At 38.9% G+C, this 17456-nt stretch overlaps 1 protein-coding gene and 1 pseudogene across 1 annotated transcript; both read right to left on the reverse strand.

Moving 5' to 3' along the window:
• Positions 1 to 765: 765 nt before the first annotated feature.
• LOC114684867 (olfactory receptor 142-like) lies at positions 766 to 1683 on the reverse strand. Its single transcript, XM_028859414.1, has one exon. It carries the CDS (start codon positions 1681 to 1683, stop codon positions 766 to 768), a length of 918 nt encoding a protein of 305 aa, XP_028715247.1.
• Positions 1684 to 8164: 6481 nt separating this feature from the next.
• Positions 8165 to 9092, reverse strand: LOC114684862 (annotated as a pseudogene).
• Positions 9093 to 17456: the final 8364 nt, after the last annotated feature.

Consider the following 17456-nt stretch of genomic DNA (forward strand, 5'->3'; position numbering starts at 1 on the left):
ACAAATGAAAAACTACATACAGTAGACTCTGCTCTCTATGTTTTCCAGTTATCTGTGGTTAACCTCAGCCTCAAAACATTAAATCAGAAACTTCAGAAATAAGATTTTTAAGTTATCATTTTCAGATTATTTTACTCCATCCTCCTAAAGACATGATCCCCACTTAGCCAGTGTTATCACTGTGCATGCCACTCAACACTCAGACACATCTTCTATCAGGGCCACAGCCCAGCATCATAGTTCTTATGTTCCAGTAACCCTGATTTACTTCATAGCGGTCCTAAAGAATAATGGTGATGCTGCAAAGGAGTTGCCAGGGAACAAAACATGAAGGACAGAGCAACTCTGTGCTGTGTGACATCTCCGTGGGGCAAACAGAGAAATCAAATAAAACATCTCAAAATCACGCATATTATCTACCTTCTGTTCACTGGGATAGATTACAAACTGTGGAAACTTGAGCTATTTTAAGTAAACATGAACATAACATGTAATTTCAAGAGAGGGAAAGTTATTTTGAAATTTAAAAAAAAAAACAGATTCAGTGACATGGCCTCTTGTTGGTAGATTAATTTTAAAACTAAGCATATAAGGAAAAGCACAGCACAGGGCAAGTTACAAAATGAACTGTGCCATAAATAAATTTTTATTACAAATTGTAGTAGTTTTTTCTTAAAAAAGAGGAAAGAAAAAGACCTACTAAAAACAAAACTCATTTCAATACGCACAAAAAGCAAGACATATTTGTAATTTGTCTGTAGTCCCTCAGTTCTCCTTTTGGCTCCAGAACTTCCCTATGGCACTTTTCACGTCTGCATTTCTAAGAGTGTAGACAATGGGGTTCAACATGGGGGTGATGACCGTGTAGAACACAGCCACAAGTTTGTCCACAGTGTAGGTAGAGGAAGGTCTCATGTAAATAAAAGCACAAGGCCCAAAGAACAAGACAACCACTGTAATGTGAGAGGCACAGGTAGAGAGTGCCTTGCGCCTCCCCTCTGCTGAATGGTTCCTCAAGTTGACTAGGATGATGACATAGGAGGTCACCAAGATAAGGAGACAGATTATAGAAATTAAACCACTGTTGGCCATCACAAAAACCCCCTCCACAAAGGTGTCAGTGCAGGCAAGCTTAAATAATGGCTGGAGGTCACAGAAGTAGTGATCAATCACATTGGGACCACAGAAGGGCAATGGAATGGTGATGAGGATCTGGATTATGGAGTGAATGAGGCCTCCTAGCCAGGAACCAGCCACCAGCATGTGACACACTTGACGACTCATGATGTTCATGTAATGAAGAGGTTTGCAGATGGCCACATAGCGGTCATAGGCCATCACTACAAGCAGAATGACTTCAACAACTCCAAAGAAATGGGAGAAGAATATCTGAGCCAGGCAGCCCTTCAGAGAGATGGTTTTAATCTTAGCAAGTAAGTCAGTGAGGAACTTGGGGACAATGGTAGAAGAGTAGCAGATCTCCACCAGGGAAAAGGAGCTGAGGAAGAAGTACATGGGGGAACGCAGACTCTTACTGATGCTGACTGTCACAACAATGAGGCCATTGCCCAGCACTGTGGCCACATACACAGGAAGGAACAGTACAAAGCACACCTTCTGCACCTCTGGATCCTGGAAAAGGCCAGTGAAAATTAATTCAGTTACATTATTTTCATTGGCCATGGAGTCAGCTCAAGTGTGTTGAACATCAGATAGTATGAAGGCTAGAAAAAAGTCAAAAATTTTAGAACAAATTAATTTCACTAAAAGCATTCTAGAAAGGACAGACTGTTTTGTTATATACTTACTACTCAATTTTCATTAGCAAATATATTCCCATTCAGTATTAAATATTAGTAATTTAAGATTCCATTTCTTTTATTTTATTTTAATTTAGCTATTAACAGAGAATAGAAATCCACAAAATGTATATTTACCCATAATCACATAGAAATTGTCACTCAGAATAAGTCTTTCTAACCTTCAGCCCTTCAGGTTCTTTCTAATTCATCACAAGGAATTCTGAATTTAAGATTTCAAGATATATGATTGTTACATAGATAATAGATGCATAGATGAATACATAGATCATATATTTGTATTATCGTCATTGCATTTAATAGGTCTTCCTTTTAAGTTACCCCTTTGATACTGTTCTGGTCCAATTCTTTGTATCTATCTGTTCTTCAGAGAAGTACTACCCCTGAAGTATAGACTTGGTAATTCATAAAGAATACACACAGGGACTGGAGAGATGGCTCAGTGGTCAAGAGCACTAACTGCTCTTCCAGAATACACGAGCTCAATTCTTAGCAACGTCATGCCAGCTAACAACTGCCTGTACCTCCAAGATCTGACAGCCTCACCCAGACATACATGCAGGCAAAACACCAATGCACATAAAATAAAAACAAATATATTAAAAAAGAATACACATTTATAAGCTCAGAATTCCACAAGCTCAGAAGTCCAAAGCAAGCTCAGAATCAAGGGAGTCGGGGTGACCTTCCCTCTGTGTTGTGGCATGGCAGAGCTATCAGATGATGAGACAGAGCAAGCATAACAAGGCATGCTCCCTTTATAGCAATGCCACTCAACCTTCAGGCCTACGGATGCATGAACAGAATGAGCCATCATGATCCAATCACCACCTAGAGATCAAACTTCCAAAACCATAAACTCATCAGTTTACCATAAACTTATCACTTTAGCAAGAAATGTTTTTCCTGTTCTTTCTGCCCTTTCCCAATATCTTTCATGCTGTTTTCTCTCCTTGGTTGGGCCCGTCCTTCCTTTACTCAAAGCAGAGTTCTCTACATCTTCTTGCATCAAGAAATATGTTTCTATATCAAATGTTCACATGTCTGAGAGGAATGAACTAACTACATTCTCCACACCATTCTACAATCATTTCTCACCATCTACCATCAAATCTACTGAGAGACATTCGTTACAAAGAGACAGAAATTTTTCTCAATAGCTAAGAGGGATCAGATGAGTGGGAGAAACAGAGAAAGGATTCCATACAGAAACTAGAGAGCTGATGAAAAGGGAAAGGTTATGTTTCCAGATACACAGGGCCAGTGTACATATGAACTCACAGAAACTGTGACAGCATGCCCACAGTCTACACAAATTCAATACAGACAAAAAACCCGGCATGGAGAAGGGGAAGTGGATAAAAATCCCACAACTAACCAAAAGGCTATTTGCAACTGATTCCTGCTGGGAAAGAGAAATATCAGTTTTCTCCCATGGAGTGACACTGAGTATATAAGCACACTCCAGGGCAGGCCCCAAGCCCAGAAATAATAAGGCAACACAAAACAGACTTGGTATTTGTGAGGTTGTCTATGGTAGTTTTGGGGGTGGGTTTATTACTGTTGTTTGGTTGGTCAATTCATTTTTTTTTTTTTGGTTAGTCGATTTTTTTGGAAGAAAAAGAACATGAAGTTGGATGGGTAGGGAGAGGAAGAATCTGGGAGGAGGAGTAGGGGGTTGGGAAAGAATATGATTAAAATATATTGTATAGAATTTATTAATTAAAAATGAAATAAATAAATATTCAAAAGCAATAAAAATAGATTATAACCAAACATATTTTTTGAAGAGATAAGCCATTATTTATTCTTCCACTTGGGATGAAGCCTAGAAACACTGGACCCTACACAATTTTCTTTCTGTCTCTGACTGACATCTCAAAGTTGAAACACTTATTCTAAATTCATATACAATAAAAAATATTCTTAAGTCAGCCTTAAACAGACTGAAAATGGTTAGTGAATGGGTGTTTGTTTCCCTAATTCAGGGATTAAGTTTTGTCAAGGTCATTTGTAACAAACACAAACTTCCATTTCCCTTATCATCTTGTCAGCAATAAGATGTCTTCTGCTGTCTTAAAAGTTTTAGTTCTTATTAGTTCAACATTCATAAAGAGAGAAATCAGAACAATTATAAATTACTCCAACTTAATTGTCAATATTCATAATCTGAGGTTCCTCGACAATTTACCACCTCATCTGCCCGAGCTTTTACTTAGCGTTGCTCAAGTCACATTCCTCTCCCTTACCATACACACTCATACTGTTCATTCCCAACACAGAACCTCACTTAGCCAGAATGCCTTCACTTGTCCCCTAAAACCCTACCCATCAGCAAGCCCATTCAAGTCCTGTTTATGCAGTGAGATTTTTCCAAATGATGCCATTGCAAATACATCTTCTCTTCTCTGAGCGCTGAATAAATACTAAAAATACACAAAGATGGCCCTGGTCCCACAAAACAAATGCTAATGCTTTCAGGAGTTCAAGGTTGTTCCGGAATTGCTCTTACTGAGTCTGTCCCCTTATAGTCAGTTCCCAAATAGACACTACACAGCAGTTGCCTACCCCAGGATATCCTATCTTCCCTCTCTGTTCTGTATTCTTCCTCACTACATTGCAATGTGGATTTCACTATAACAGAATAAAGTTCTCCTGACTCTCTGTCCTTATGACATATTACCATCCTCTTTCCTCACAATGAATGGCTCACCAAGAAGCATGGAAGGCAAGAGGACAAGTCTATAAAGTCACAAATCAGCAGGTGAGCACAGAAGTCTGCATAGACAGGGCTAGAGGAAAGAAGAGTTACCTGATACCTATAGCAGCCAATAGGCTTCGTGCTTTTACCTCTAGTAACTTCACCTACCTTCAGGTCAGAAGAGCTGCTGTGCTCCTGCTCTGCCTTGGATTTCGAGTAAATTGTTTCTAATTCACCATAAAATGCTCTGCTCCCATGAAACAGACCATGGCTCAAGGAGAGGTTGTGCTCTGGAAAAAGCTAGACAGGGAAGGAGTATCAGATTCCTCCTTACAGATCCTGTGTTCTTCCATAATGAAGTCCCTTGACTAATAGTATCACCACTGAACAGACTGCCCATTAAAGACCCAAACCAGGGTTACACTCACCAAAATCACCCTAGGAGCATGTCCTGAACAATGTAGAGAATAATTATTCTTAATTATTATTAATAATTATTTAGAATAATATTATTTTAACTTCTGAATGTACAAGAAAAGGGAATAGTCTAAGAGAGGTGAATTGATTTCCCAAAGCCACACTCTATCATTTATCTGGTACTATCACAGAAATCAATGCTCTCTCCAAATCCTTAGGCTTTCGGGATTCAAGGTGGAAATGTTACTATGGTTCAAGGGTTGGATCTGTCTGCTAGATCAAACACCTGCAGAGTATTTAGAAAACAAGGTTGATGACTAAGACAAATCACAAGGAAAGGAATTTTTGGCCATCCTGCATCAGGATTCATACTTAGATTTACAACTTCCAGCATATAAGTAACATCCATGAGAATAAAAATTCAGGTGTAGTAGAATCCTGTTTTGATGTAGCAATCCTATCTATCCACACAATGACCAAGGTTGTGATTAAATGCTCAGAAACTTTGACTATTCATGATAAACACATCCACACATATAATCAAGAGACCAACTTCCCCATGGAATTTCTTTTCCCTGTAGGAAAACTTGGCCAAATAAACTATGACTTGGAGAAAGTTTCTAAATCTTCTGCAGTCATTTTAATATCATTTCAATATTGTGTTACCCCCAACAAGGCGAAAGTACATAAAGAAAAGTAAAGATGATATAGCTTATTGCCTAAAGTTTCTGATTAATATAAATATCAGAATTTCTTTTCTTTCTTACAGTATTTTTATTTTTTAATTAACTTAATTTCACATATCTGCCACAGATTCCCCCATCATCCCTCTTCCCACCCCCCAGCCCTCCTCCTCAATCCACCCCCCACTTCCACCTCCTCCAAAGCAAGGTCCCAGCCTGGCAGACTCAGCCAAGGCAGATCCAGTCCCATCCTCCCTACACCAAGGCTGACCAAAGTGTCTCAGCATAGGCCCCAGGCTTCAAAAAGTCAGCCCATGCACCAAGGACAGGTCCTGGCTCCACTGCCTGGGGGCCTCCCAAACAGTTCAAGCTAATCAACTGTCTCACTTATCCAGAAAGAAAGTCCCTGGACATTAGGTTTTGATCAGCTAGTGAGTAAGTGAGTATCCAGGTAAGGACAGCTATTTCTAAAATGACTTTCTGTTCTCCTGTTACCACTTTTATATAAAACTATATATAGTGTTAATTGACATTATTACCACTTCACCTTCTCATTCTCATATTTGCATATGTATAACATGCATTTACAAAATCACCTGCTCTCCCTGTACTTCTACCTCTCTTGGTTATGACAGTGGTCAATAACCACTGAATATGGCAAGAATTAGGCTCTGAAAGATAACAGTCACCAATTCATTCATTCAACAAATAATCCAGCAAAATCCCTAGGTATGTGTAGTCCTTCTGCTATTAGTCCTTCTGCTAAGCAAATGATCATGAGGCAGGAAATTACACAGGCTTTCACAACTTTCTTAGATGGCTAGTGAGAGATCAAGATGAACTGGCTGGGCATGGCCTGTGGCTTCTGCCAATGCTCCTTCTCTCCAGCCACTGAGATTTGTGTGGGAATTTGGGAGTCATTAGAAAGGACATGTGAGGATGAAATAACGAACTGATTAGTGAAAGCCTGAGGTTAGAGGCATTTAACCAGACAGCCATCAAGGTATTGGCATAGAAGTCTCACCTCTAACACTAAGACATCTACAGGCTTGAAGAAAATATACTTATGCTATCAAGTTTCATAGTCCCTACAGTGTGTGCCTATGTTAAGTTTGGTAAGTTAAATTTTATAAATTCCAGGTTTTAATGGAACTATACATATTTTGAATGCTCTGTAGTCATTTGTCTTGGACTACCATGCATTAGCACAGACAGACAATGTTTTCATCAGCATACAAATTTGTTCATGCCTTGTCCTGAAGCCACAAATTCCTATTGCATATAATCTCAGAGCCCAAAAGACACTTGGTGAAACCACAGCCCACTCTGGCATGTCACACACTTGAGAAAAGCTGGGTGAATAGATGCAAATCAGTGCAATCCCATACAACTCCTAAGCCAACAGGGACCAATTGTAAGATATAATCAGAACATTTCACAATGGGGAGAAACAACGAATCATTGAAGAGATTTCAGGAGCTATAACAAGATTGTTCGCATAGACTCTTTTATCTCCCTTCACTGAAAAAAAATCAATGGACATTAGAATAGCTGTGGCATGCTCACTTACAATAATGGGACATAGATGTGAATTAGAAAGAGTATTACCCTATCCTCCATTCTTCAAGCTAAAACAGTAAGCATTCTATATTTCTAACATCTCATAAAGCTGAAAATCATTTCATTTTTGTAAAAACATTTCATTTATTTCTCAATACATAGGTAGAATTATGTTATTTTGATATTACTTTGATTTACAAATGTTAGACATTGTGAGAGAGCCCACTAGAGAGTCTTTGATGCCAGTATAACACAAGAATCCAAAAGTCACAATAGATAATTCCCTAGGTGCATTTCCCAACAACATGCTTATCCACAGTAGAAAAAGACAGATTGATAACTGCAGCACCACATACCCCCTGATAATACCTCTGGTTAGTTTCCTTTTAAATAAAATATAGGTTATTAACAAACAGGTGCAACGAAAGAAAAAAGTAGAAGTAATTTGTACCTTCATGCAGATAAATAGAAAGAATAATTCCAAACGTTTTATAATACAAAAAGGTAACCACATGTGGTAAATATTTCAAAATAGCTACTAGAAAGAATGTTTCATTTTCTCAACTAAAGGAAATGCTAAGTTGTGAAACAATGATAAACCTACAACTATAAAATTATTTTTATACATTGTATGCAAGTATTAAAATATACTTTACCCTATATTATATAATATTACCATGTCTTGAAGAAAGATACAAGCATGCATCTAAATGTTCTTTGTATTTGAGCTTGCTTTGAGCCTTCAAATTTCTCAGACTCATGAGGAACTATGCAGAACCCAGGAAACTGTGCAGCCAATCAGATTCAATACATCAGTGAGACTACCTGACCCCTGTCCTTAGAATATTTAGTTACTACGAGGGGTACAGAGGTAGAACTACGCTCTTCTTATTACTTTTATATTTGAATATGTACCAAACAGCAAAGTCTACATCAACAACAGACTAATTTTCAAAATCCTTTCTCATCATTTATTGCTCCTTTCACTCTGTCTCTGAGTTCTTTTTGCCCCACAACTTCTTCATGGCATTTTTCACCTCCGCATTTCTAAGAGTATAGATGATGGGGTTCAGCATGGGAGTGATGACCGTGTAGAACACAGCCACAAGTTTGTCTTCAGTAAATGTTGAGGAGGGTCTCAGATAAAGGAAGGTAGCAGGCCCAAAAAACAAGATGACCACTGTAATGTGAGAGGCACAGGTGGAGAGTGCCTTACGCCTCCCCTCTGCTGAATGGTTCCTCAAGTTGACTAGGATGATGACATAGGAGGTCACCAAAATAAGGAGAGAGATTATAGAGATTAAACCACTGTTGGCCATCACAACAACCCCCTCCATAAAGGTGTCAGTGCAGGCAAGCTTAAATAATGGCTGGAGGTCACAGAAGTAGTGGTCAATCACGTTAGGACCACAGAAGGGCAATGGAATGGTGATGAGGATCTGGATTATGGAGTGAATGAGGCCCCCCAGCCAGGAACCATGCCACCAGCATGTGACACACTTGACGACTCATGATGTTCATGTAATGAAGAGGTTTGCAGATGGCCACATAGCGGTCATAGGCCATCACTACAAGCAGAAGAATCTCAGCAACCCCCAATAAATGGAAAAAGAATATCTGAGCCAGGCAGCCCTTCAGAGAGATGGTTTTAATCTTAGCAAGTAAATCAGTGAGGAACTTAGGGACAACAGTGGAGGAGTAGCAGATCTCCACCAGGGACAAGGAGCTGAGGAAGAAGTACATGGGAGAATGCAGACTCTTACTAATGCTGACTGTCACAACAATGAGGCCATTGCCCAGCACTGTGGCCACATACACAGGAAGGAACAGTACAAAGCACACCTTCTGCACCTCTGGATCCTGGAAAAGGCCAGTGATGATCAGTTCAGTCACATTATTTATACTGACCATGGCTTCAGTTCAGGTGTGCTGGATGTCAGAGAATCCTGTTGAAAAAACATTTTAACACTAATTCATGATATGTATAGTATTGTACATAATGTAAAACAATTTATAATATATGTATTAATCATTTATTTAGTCAATAAATACTAGTTACATATACATTTGAAGTCTAACATTTTATATTATTTTAATTTGTTTAGTTTTATAACTAGAAAATGAATATGCAGAAAAACTATTACTTGACATTAATAACAGAAAAAGTAGAGAATTCTAGGACTCAGAACCATTCTATCAGGCTTTCATTCTGGGATCTGTGTAATTTACAGTGCATTCCGAATTGGGAAGTCATTAGAGTTAAGAGCCTATTTACTGGTATAGCCGTCAGTACATTCTGACAGCTCCTTCCGCTGAGGAAACCTTTTACCTGTGAAGAAGTCAAATTCCCATCCAATTATGGGTCCTACTTGGTGATTCTAAAAGAGCAAATTGCAGAATCCAAAACCTAAAAGAACTTTTAAAAATCATCCATTTTATGCTATATTTTTTCATTGGATAAAAATTACCAATTTAATTAAGTCCACCACTCCCAAAATCATCAAATGCAGTCACTCTGTACAAATGAGCCCTTGTGGATCTATGGGGGAAATAAGATTATCCAATACCTGGTGGCTGCTAAGAAATTCTGTACCTTAGTCACTTTACTTAGCTGTTGGTCAGAAGAGATGTAGATGCTGTGCTCTTTGTCTTGCAAGAAGGAGCTCAACCATGGATTTCAAATAAACTAAAACTGTCTCCAACCCAACATGAAGTTTGTCCCAGCTGGAATACAACATGACTCAAGGAGAAGTTTGGGTTTGGGAAAATTAGGCTGGGAAGGAACAAGCTTATGAATCCTGGTCCTTGAGCAAGCAAGGTCCCTTACATAATACCACCACCCAACAGATTTCTCACTGAACACCCAGTGAGCCATGTTCTGGTCATGCTCAGCTTAACCAGGCTAGAATAAGGTGAAGTGGGTCTAAGGTGATATCTCCCAAATCTTTCTGCTCATAGACGAAATGACAAAGGCTGAGAGGGGAGACCTGGCTTCCCAAAGTACCTGCAGATGACCCTTCCATGCACTAAGTTAAACCAGCAGTCTCAGTAGCTTTGAGATGTCTGACTGTCCTGGGTGGTGGTTGTCATTGCAACTCAAGAGCCTCACTTTGTCTCCAAGGAAACAACATCAAAATTACTAGTACCTATTAGGAAGCAATTGTGACTGATGTATAAAGTTAATCACACAATAAAGAGGAAACTAAGGGATCTACATGAAGATCAACATTTGAACATAAAGAATAATTACTGGCATAAAAAGCAGCAAAGAAAGAAATTTTAAATTTTTTACTTTTGACAAGAAAATCTCCCCACTCATTCTTTGTCCAAATGTTGTGACTAAACACTGAGGTCTTTGAATTCTTTATAATAAACTAACTCACGGGCTATAACCAAGGGACAGATGTCCCCCATGGATTTCTTTTCTCCAGAGGGAAACTTAGTGACTGAACTGTGACTCAAAGAAAAGGTTTAAAATTAATCTCAAGTACATTAGTGACTTTTGCATGAAGCCCTTTCCCTTGATAACTGGGAAGGCAACAAAAAAAAAAGATGAAAATCAGGCATGTAGAACACTTTTTTAATAAATATTTTTATTTTATAATTAATTTAATTTTGCATATCAGCCACAGATTCCCCTGTCCCTCCTTCCACACTCCAGGCCTCCCCCACAATTCACCCCTCATTCCCACCTCTTCCAAGGCAAGGTCTCCCCTGGGGAGTCAGCCCAGCTTGGTAGATTCAGTTGAGGCAGGTCCAGTCTCCTCCCTGCACCAAGGCTTAGCAAAGTGTCTCAGTATAGGCCCTAGGTTCCAAAAAGCCAGGTCCGGTCCCACTGCCTGCAGGCCTCCCAAACAGTTCAAGTTAATTTACTGTCTCACTTATCCAGAGTGCCTGGTCTAGTTCCATGGGGACTCCTCAGCTATTGGTTCACAGTTCATTGTGTTTCTGCTAATTTGCTATTTGTCCCTGTGCTTTTTCTAGTCATGGTCTCGGTATCTCTTGTCATATAATCCCACCTCTCTGTCTTGTCTATTGGACTCCTGGAGCTCCACCTAGGGTTTGCCTGTAGATCTCTGCATCTGTTTCCATCAGTCACTGGATAAGAGTTCTATCATGACAGTTAGGGTGTTCAGCCATCTGATCACCAGAGTAAGTCAGTCCAGGCACTCTCTGGACCATTACTAGTAGTCTATAGTGGAGGTATCTTTGTGAATTTCTGGGGACCTCTCTAGCACTTTGCTTCTTCCTATTTCCATGGGGTCTTCATTTATCATGATATCTCTTTCCTTGTTCTCCCACTCTGTTCTTGATCCAGCTGGAACCTCCCACTCCCCTAAGCTCTCTTTCTTCTGACCCTTGCCCTCCATTACCCCCCACCCAAACACAGTTTGCTCATGTAGATCTCATTCATTTCTCTGTCATTGTGTGATCCCTGTGTCTTTCTTAGGGTCCTCTTTACTAGGTAGCCTCCCTGGAGTTCTGAGTTGCAGTCTGGTTATCCTTTGCTTTACATTTATGAGTGAGTACATACCATGTTTGTCTTTCTGCGTCTGGGTTACCTCACTCAGGATGATATTTTCTAGTTCCATCCATTTGCCTGCAAACCTCATGATGTCATTGTTTTTCTCTGCTGAGTAGTACTCCATTGTGTATATGTACCACATTTTATTTATCCATTCTTCAGTTGAAGGGCATATATGTTGTTTCCAGGTTCTGGATATTACAAATAATTCTTCTATGAACATAGTTGAGCATGTGTCCTTGTGGTATGATTGAGCATTCCTTGGGTATGTGCCCAAGAGTGGGTCTTGAGGAAGGTTGATTCCCAATTTTCTGAGAAAGCACCATATTGATTTCCAAAGTGGCTCTACAAGTTTGCATTCCCACCAACAGTGGAAGAGTGTTCCCCTTGTTCCACATCCTCTCCAACATAAGCTGTCTTCAGTGTTTTTTATCTTAGCCATTCTGACAGTTGTAAGATAGTATCTCAGAGTCATTTTGATTTGCATTTCCCTGATGATTAAGGATGTTGAGCAATTCCTTAGGTGTCTTTCAGCTATTTGAACTTCTTCTGTTGAGAATTCTCTGTTTAGCTCTATAGTCTATTTTTTCATTGGACTGTTGGGTATTTTGATGTGTAATTTCTTGAGTTCTTTATATATTCTAGATATCAGTCCTCTGTCAGATGTGGAGTGGTGAAGATCTTTTCCATTTCTGTAGGCTGTCATTCTGTCTTATTGACTGTGTCCTTTGCTCTGCTTCTCAGTTTCAAGAGGTCCCATTTATTAATTGTTCCTCTCAGTGTCTGTGCTACTGGTGTTATATTTAGGAAGTGATCTCTGGTGCCAATGCATTCAAGACTACTTCCTACTTTCTCTTCTATCAAGATCAGAGTAACTGGATTTATGTTGAGGTCTTTGATCCACTTGGAGTTAAAGTTTTGTGCACGGAGACAAATAAGGATCTATTTTCAGTCTTCTACATGTTGACATCCAGTTATGCCAGCACCATTTGTTGAAGATGCTTTCTTTTTTCCATGGTACAGTTTTGGCTTCTTTGTTGAAAATCATATGTTCATAGTTGTGCAGATTAATGTCAGGGTCTTCAATTTGGTTCCATTAGTTCACATGTTGGGTTTTTTTTTTTTATAATTATTTTTTTTTCTAAAAAATAAATTTTATTTATTTTATTTTACAATACCATTCAGTTCTACATATCAGCCACGGGTTCCCCTATTCTCCCCCCTCCCACACCCTCCCCTTACCCCCAGCACACCCCCATTCCCACCTCCTCCAGGGCAAATCCTCCCCTGAGGACTGCGATCAACCTGGTAGACTCAGTGCAGGCAGGTCCAGTCCCTTCCTCCCAGACTGAGTCAAGTGTCCCTGCATAAGCTCCAGGTTTCAAACAGCCAACTCATGCAATGAGCACAGGAATTGGTCCCACTGCCTAGTTGACTCCCAAACTGATCAAGTCAATCAACTGTCTCTCCTATTCAGAGTGCCTGATCCAGCTGGGAGCCCCTCAGCTTTTGGTTCATAGTTCATGTGTTTCCACTCATTTGGCTATTTTTTTTCAATAATTGAGTAAAACTGAAATTTATTATAAGCCACAGTCATCCTAGGTACCTCCATGCTATATATATAGCCTCCATGGTCCTATGGGTTGTAGTCTGATTGTACTTTATTCTATATCTAGAATCCACTTATGAGTGAGTACATACCATGACTGTCTTTCTGGGTTTGGGTTACCTCACTCGGGATGATTTTTTCTAGTTCCATCCATTTGCCTGCAAATTTCATGCTTTCATTGTTTTTCTCTGCTGAGTAGTACTCCATTGTGTATATGTACCACATTTTTTTCATCCATTCTTCCGTTGACGGGCATCTAGGTTGTTTCCAGGTTCTGGCTATTACAAATAGTGCTTCTATGAACATAGCTGAGCATGTATCTTTATGGTATGAATCAACATTCCTTGGGTATATGCCCAAGAGTGGGATGGCTGGGTCTTGAGGTAGTTCGATTCCTAATTTTCTGAGAAACCGCCATACTGATTTCCACAGTGGTTGTACAAGTTTACATTCCCACCAACAGTGGAGGAGTGTTCCCTTTGCTCCACATCCTCTCCAACATTAACTGTCATTGGTGTTTTTGATTGTAGCCATTCTGACAGGTGTAAGGTGGTATTTCAGAGTCATTTTGATTTGCATTTCTCTGATGATTAAGGATGTTGAGCATTTCTTTAAATGTCTTTCAGCCATTGGTGTTTCTTGTTTTGTAAATTCTCTGTTTAGCTCTTTAGCCCTATGCGTTCAAGAGTGCTTCCTACTTTCTTTTCTATTAAGTTTAGTGTAACTGGATTTATGTTGAGGTCTTTGATCCACTTGGACTTGAGTTTTGTGCATGGTGACAGATATGGATCTATTTGTAATCTTTTACATATTGAGATCCAGTTATGCCAGCACTCTTGAACGCATTGGCACCGGAGACCATTTCCTAAATAAAACACCAACAGCACAGACCCTGAGCACAACAATTAATAAATGGGACCTCTTGAAATTGAGAAGCTTTTGCAGAACAAAAGACACAGTCAATAAGACAAAAAGACAGCCAACAGAATTCTGTTGGGATGACTGTTTCTATTTCTTTAGGGGTTATTGGTCTATTTAAATGGTTTATCTGGTCTTGATTTAATTTTGGTATGTGGTATTTATCCAGAAAATTGTCCATTTCTTCCTGGTTTTCCATTTTTGTGGAGTACAGGTTTTTGAAGTATGATCTGATGATTCTCTGGATTTCCTCGTGGTCTGTTGTTATATCTCCCTTTTCATTTCTGATTTTGTGAATTTGGGTGCTCTCTCTTTGCCTTTTGGTTAATTTGGCTAGGGGTTTGTCTATCTTGTTGATTTTTTCAAAGAACCAACTCTTTGTTTGTTTGTTTCATTGATTTTTTTGTATTGTTCTCTTGTTTTCTATTTCGTTGATTTCAGCCATCAATTTGATTATTTCCTGATGTCTATTTCTCCTGGGTGAGTTTGTTTCTTTTTGTTCTAGAGCTTTCAGTTGTGCTGTTAATTCATTGGTATGGGATTGCTCCATCTTCTTTATGTGTGCATTTAGAGCTATGAATTTTCCTCTTAGCACTGCTTTCATAGTGTCCCATAAGTTTGGGTATGTTGTACTTTCATTTTCATTGAATTCTAGGAAATCTTTAATTTCTTTCTTTATTTCTTCCTTGACCCATTGATGTTTCAGGTGGGCATTATTCAGTTTCCATGAGTTTGTGGGTTTTCTATAATTTTTGTTGTTGTTGAGGTCTAACTTTAAGGCATGGTGGTCTGATAAGATACAGGAGGTTATTCCAATTTTTTGGTATCTGTTGAGATTTGTTTTGTGGCCAAGCATGTGGTCAATTTTTGAGAAGGTTCCATGGGGGTGCTGAGAAGAAGGTATATTCTTTTGTGTTAGGATGGAATGTTCTGTAGATATCTATTAAGTCCATTTGAGACATAACATCTGTTAGGTCCTTTATTTCTTTGTTAAGTTTCAGTCTGATAGATCTGTCTATTGATGTATCTAACCGTCTTATTAAATAAGAAACACAGAAACAATGTAAAAGAGGTCAGAGCTCAGAGCTAAAATCTCACCCTTCCTCCTGCTGTCCCAGCTTCTCGAAAAGAGAGACCTACTTCCTGTCGGTTCATTTTTTTATAGTATGTTGTTCTGCCTTCTCATTGGTTATAAACCCAAACACATGACTGCCTCGTCACTGTCTGAATGTACAGCCCCCTAGGTCTTAAAGGCATATGTCTCCAATGCTGGCTATATCCCTGAACACACAGAGATCTTATGGGATTAAAGGCGTGTGCCACCACCGCCACACTCTTGCTATGGCTCTAATAGCTCTGACCCTGAACACACAGATATCTATGGGATTAAAGGCGTGTGCCACCACCGCCACACTCTTGCTATGGCTCTAATAGCTCTGACCCCCAGACAACTTTATTTATTAACATACAATCAAAATAATAATTCAGTACAATTAGATTACCACCACATCTGTCTTTTGGTGAGAGTGGTGTGTTAAAATCTCCCACTACTAATGTGTGGGGTTTGATGTGCGTTTTAAACTTTAGTATTGTTTCTTTTATGAATGTGGGTGCTTTTGTATTTGGAGCATAAATGTTTAGAATCGAGACTTCATCTTGGTGGATTTTTCTCGTGATAAATATGTAATGTCCATCCTGGTCTCTTTTGATTGATTTTAGTTTGAAGTCTATTTTATTAGATATTAGGATAGCTACACCAGCTTGTTTCTTAGGTCCATTTGCTTGGAAAGCCTTTTCCCAGCCCTTTACTCGGAGGTAGTATCTGTCTTTGAAGTTAAGGTGTGTTTCTTATATGCAGCAGATGGATGGGTCCTGTTTTCTTATCCATTCTGTTAGCCTGTGTCTTTTTATAGGTGAGTTGAGACCATTGATATTGATGGATATTAATGACCAGTGATTGTTAATTCCTGTTATTTTTTGTGGTTGTGTTGTGTTGTGTTGTGTTGTGTTGTCCTTCTTTGGTGTATGTTGGTGTGGGATTATCTATTGCTTGATTTTTCATGGATGTGTTTAGCTTCTTTGGGTTGGACTTTCCTTTCTAGTGCTTTCTGTAGGGCTGGGTTTGTGGAAAGGTATTGATTAAATCTGGTTTTATCCTGGAATATTTTGTTTACTCCGCCTATGGTGATTGAGAGTTTTGCTGGGTATAATAGTCTGGGTTGGCATCCGTGGTCTCTTAGTGTCTTCATAAGATTTGTCCATGATCTTCTAGCTTTCATAGTCTCTATTGAGAAGTCTGGTGTTATTCTGATGGGTTTGCCTTTATATGTTACTTGGTCTTTTTCCTTTGCAGCTCTTAATATTTTTTCTTTGTTCTGTGTGTTTAGTGTTTTGATTATTATGTGGCGAGGGGATTTTTTTTTTTTTTGATCCAGCCTATTCAGTGTTCTGTAAGCTTCTTGTATCTTCATGGGTATTTCTTTCTTTAGGTTAGGAAAGTTTTCTTCTATGATTTTGTTGAATATATTTTCTGTGCCTTTGAGTTGGTATTCTTCTCCTTCTTCTATCCCTATTATTCTTAGGTTTAGTCTTTTCATGGTGTCCCAAATTTCCTGGACGTTTTGTGTTACGACTTTTTTGTCTTTAGTGTTTTCTTTGATTGACGAATCTATTTTCTCTATTGTATCTTCAGTGTCAGAGATTCTCTGTTCCATCTCTTGCAATCGGTTGGTTATGCTTGTTTCTGTTCGTTTAGTCAGGATTTCTATTTCTAGCATTCCCTCAGCATGTGTTTTCTTTATTGTATCAAATTCATTTTTCAGATCTTGGAATGTTTCTTTCATCTGTTTAATTGATTTTTCTTGGCTTTCTTTGATTTCTTCCCATTTTTTGTTCGTGTTTTCTTCCATTTCTTTAAGGGAGTTTTTTTTTTTTTCTTTTTTTTGTTTTTTTTGTTTTGTTTTTTTGTTTGTTTGTTTTTTTGTTTTTGTTTTTGTTTTTGTTTTTGGTTTTTCGAGACAGGGTTTCTCTATGTATTTTGCGCTTTCTGGAACTCACTTGTAGCCCAGGCTAGCTCGAACTCACAGAGATCTGCTGCTCTGCTCCGAGTGCTGGATTAAGGCAGGAGTTTTTTATTTCCTCTTTAATGGAGTTATTCATTACCTCTTTAAGGGAATTTTTTATTTCCTCTTTAAGGGAATGTTTTATTTCTTCTTTAAGGGCC

This window comes from Peromyscus leucopus, chromosome 4 (assembly GCF_004664715.2).
Source record: "Peromyscus leucopus breed LL Stock chromosome 4, UCI_PerLeu_2.1, whole genome shotgun sequence".
In the NCBI taxonomy this organism is placed as follows: Eukaryota; Metazoa; Chordata; class Mammalia; order Rodentia; family Cricetidae; genus Peromyscus; species Peromyscus leucopus.

Coding starts and splice junctions, on each gene's coding strand:
- LOC114684867 (XM_028859414.1), bottom strand. CDS start 1,683: ATGGCCAATGAAAATAATGTAACTGAATTAATTTTCACTGGCCTTTTC.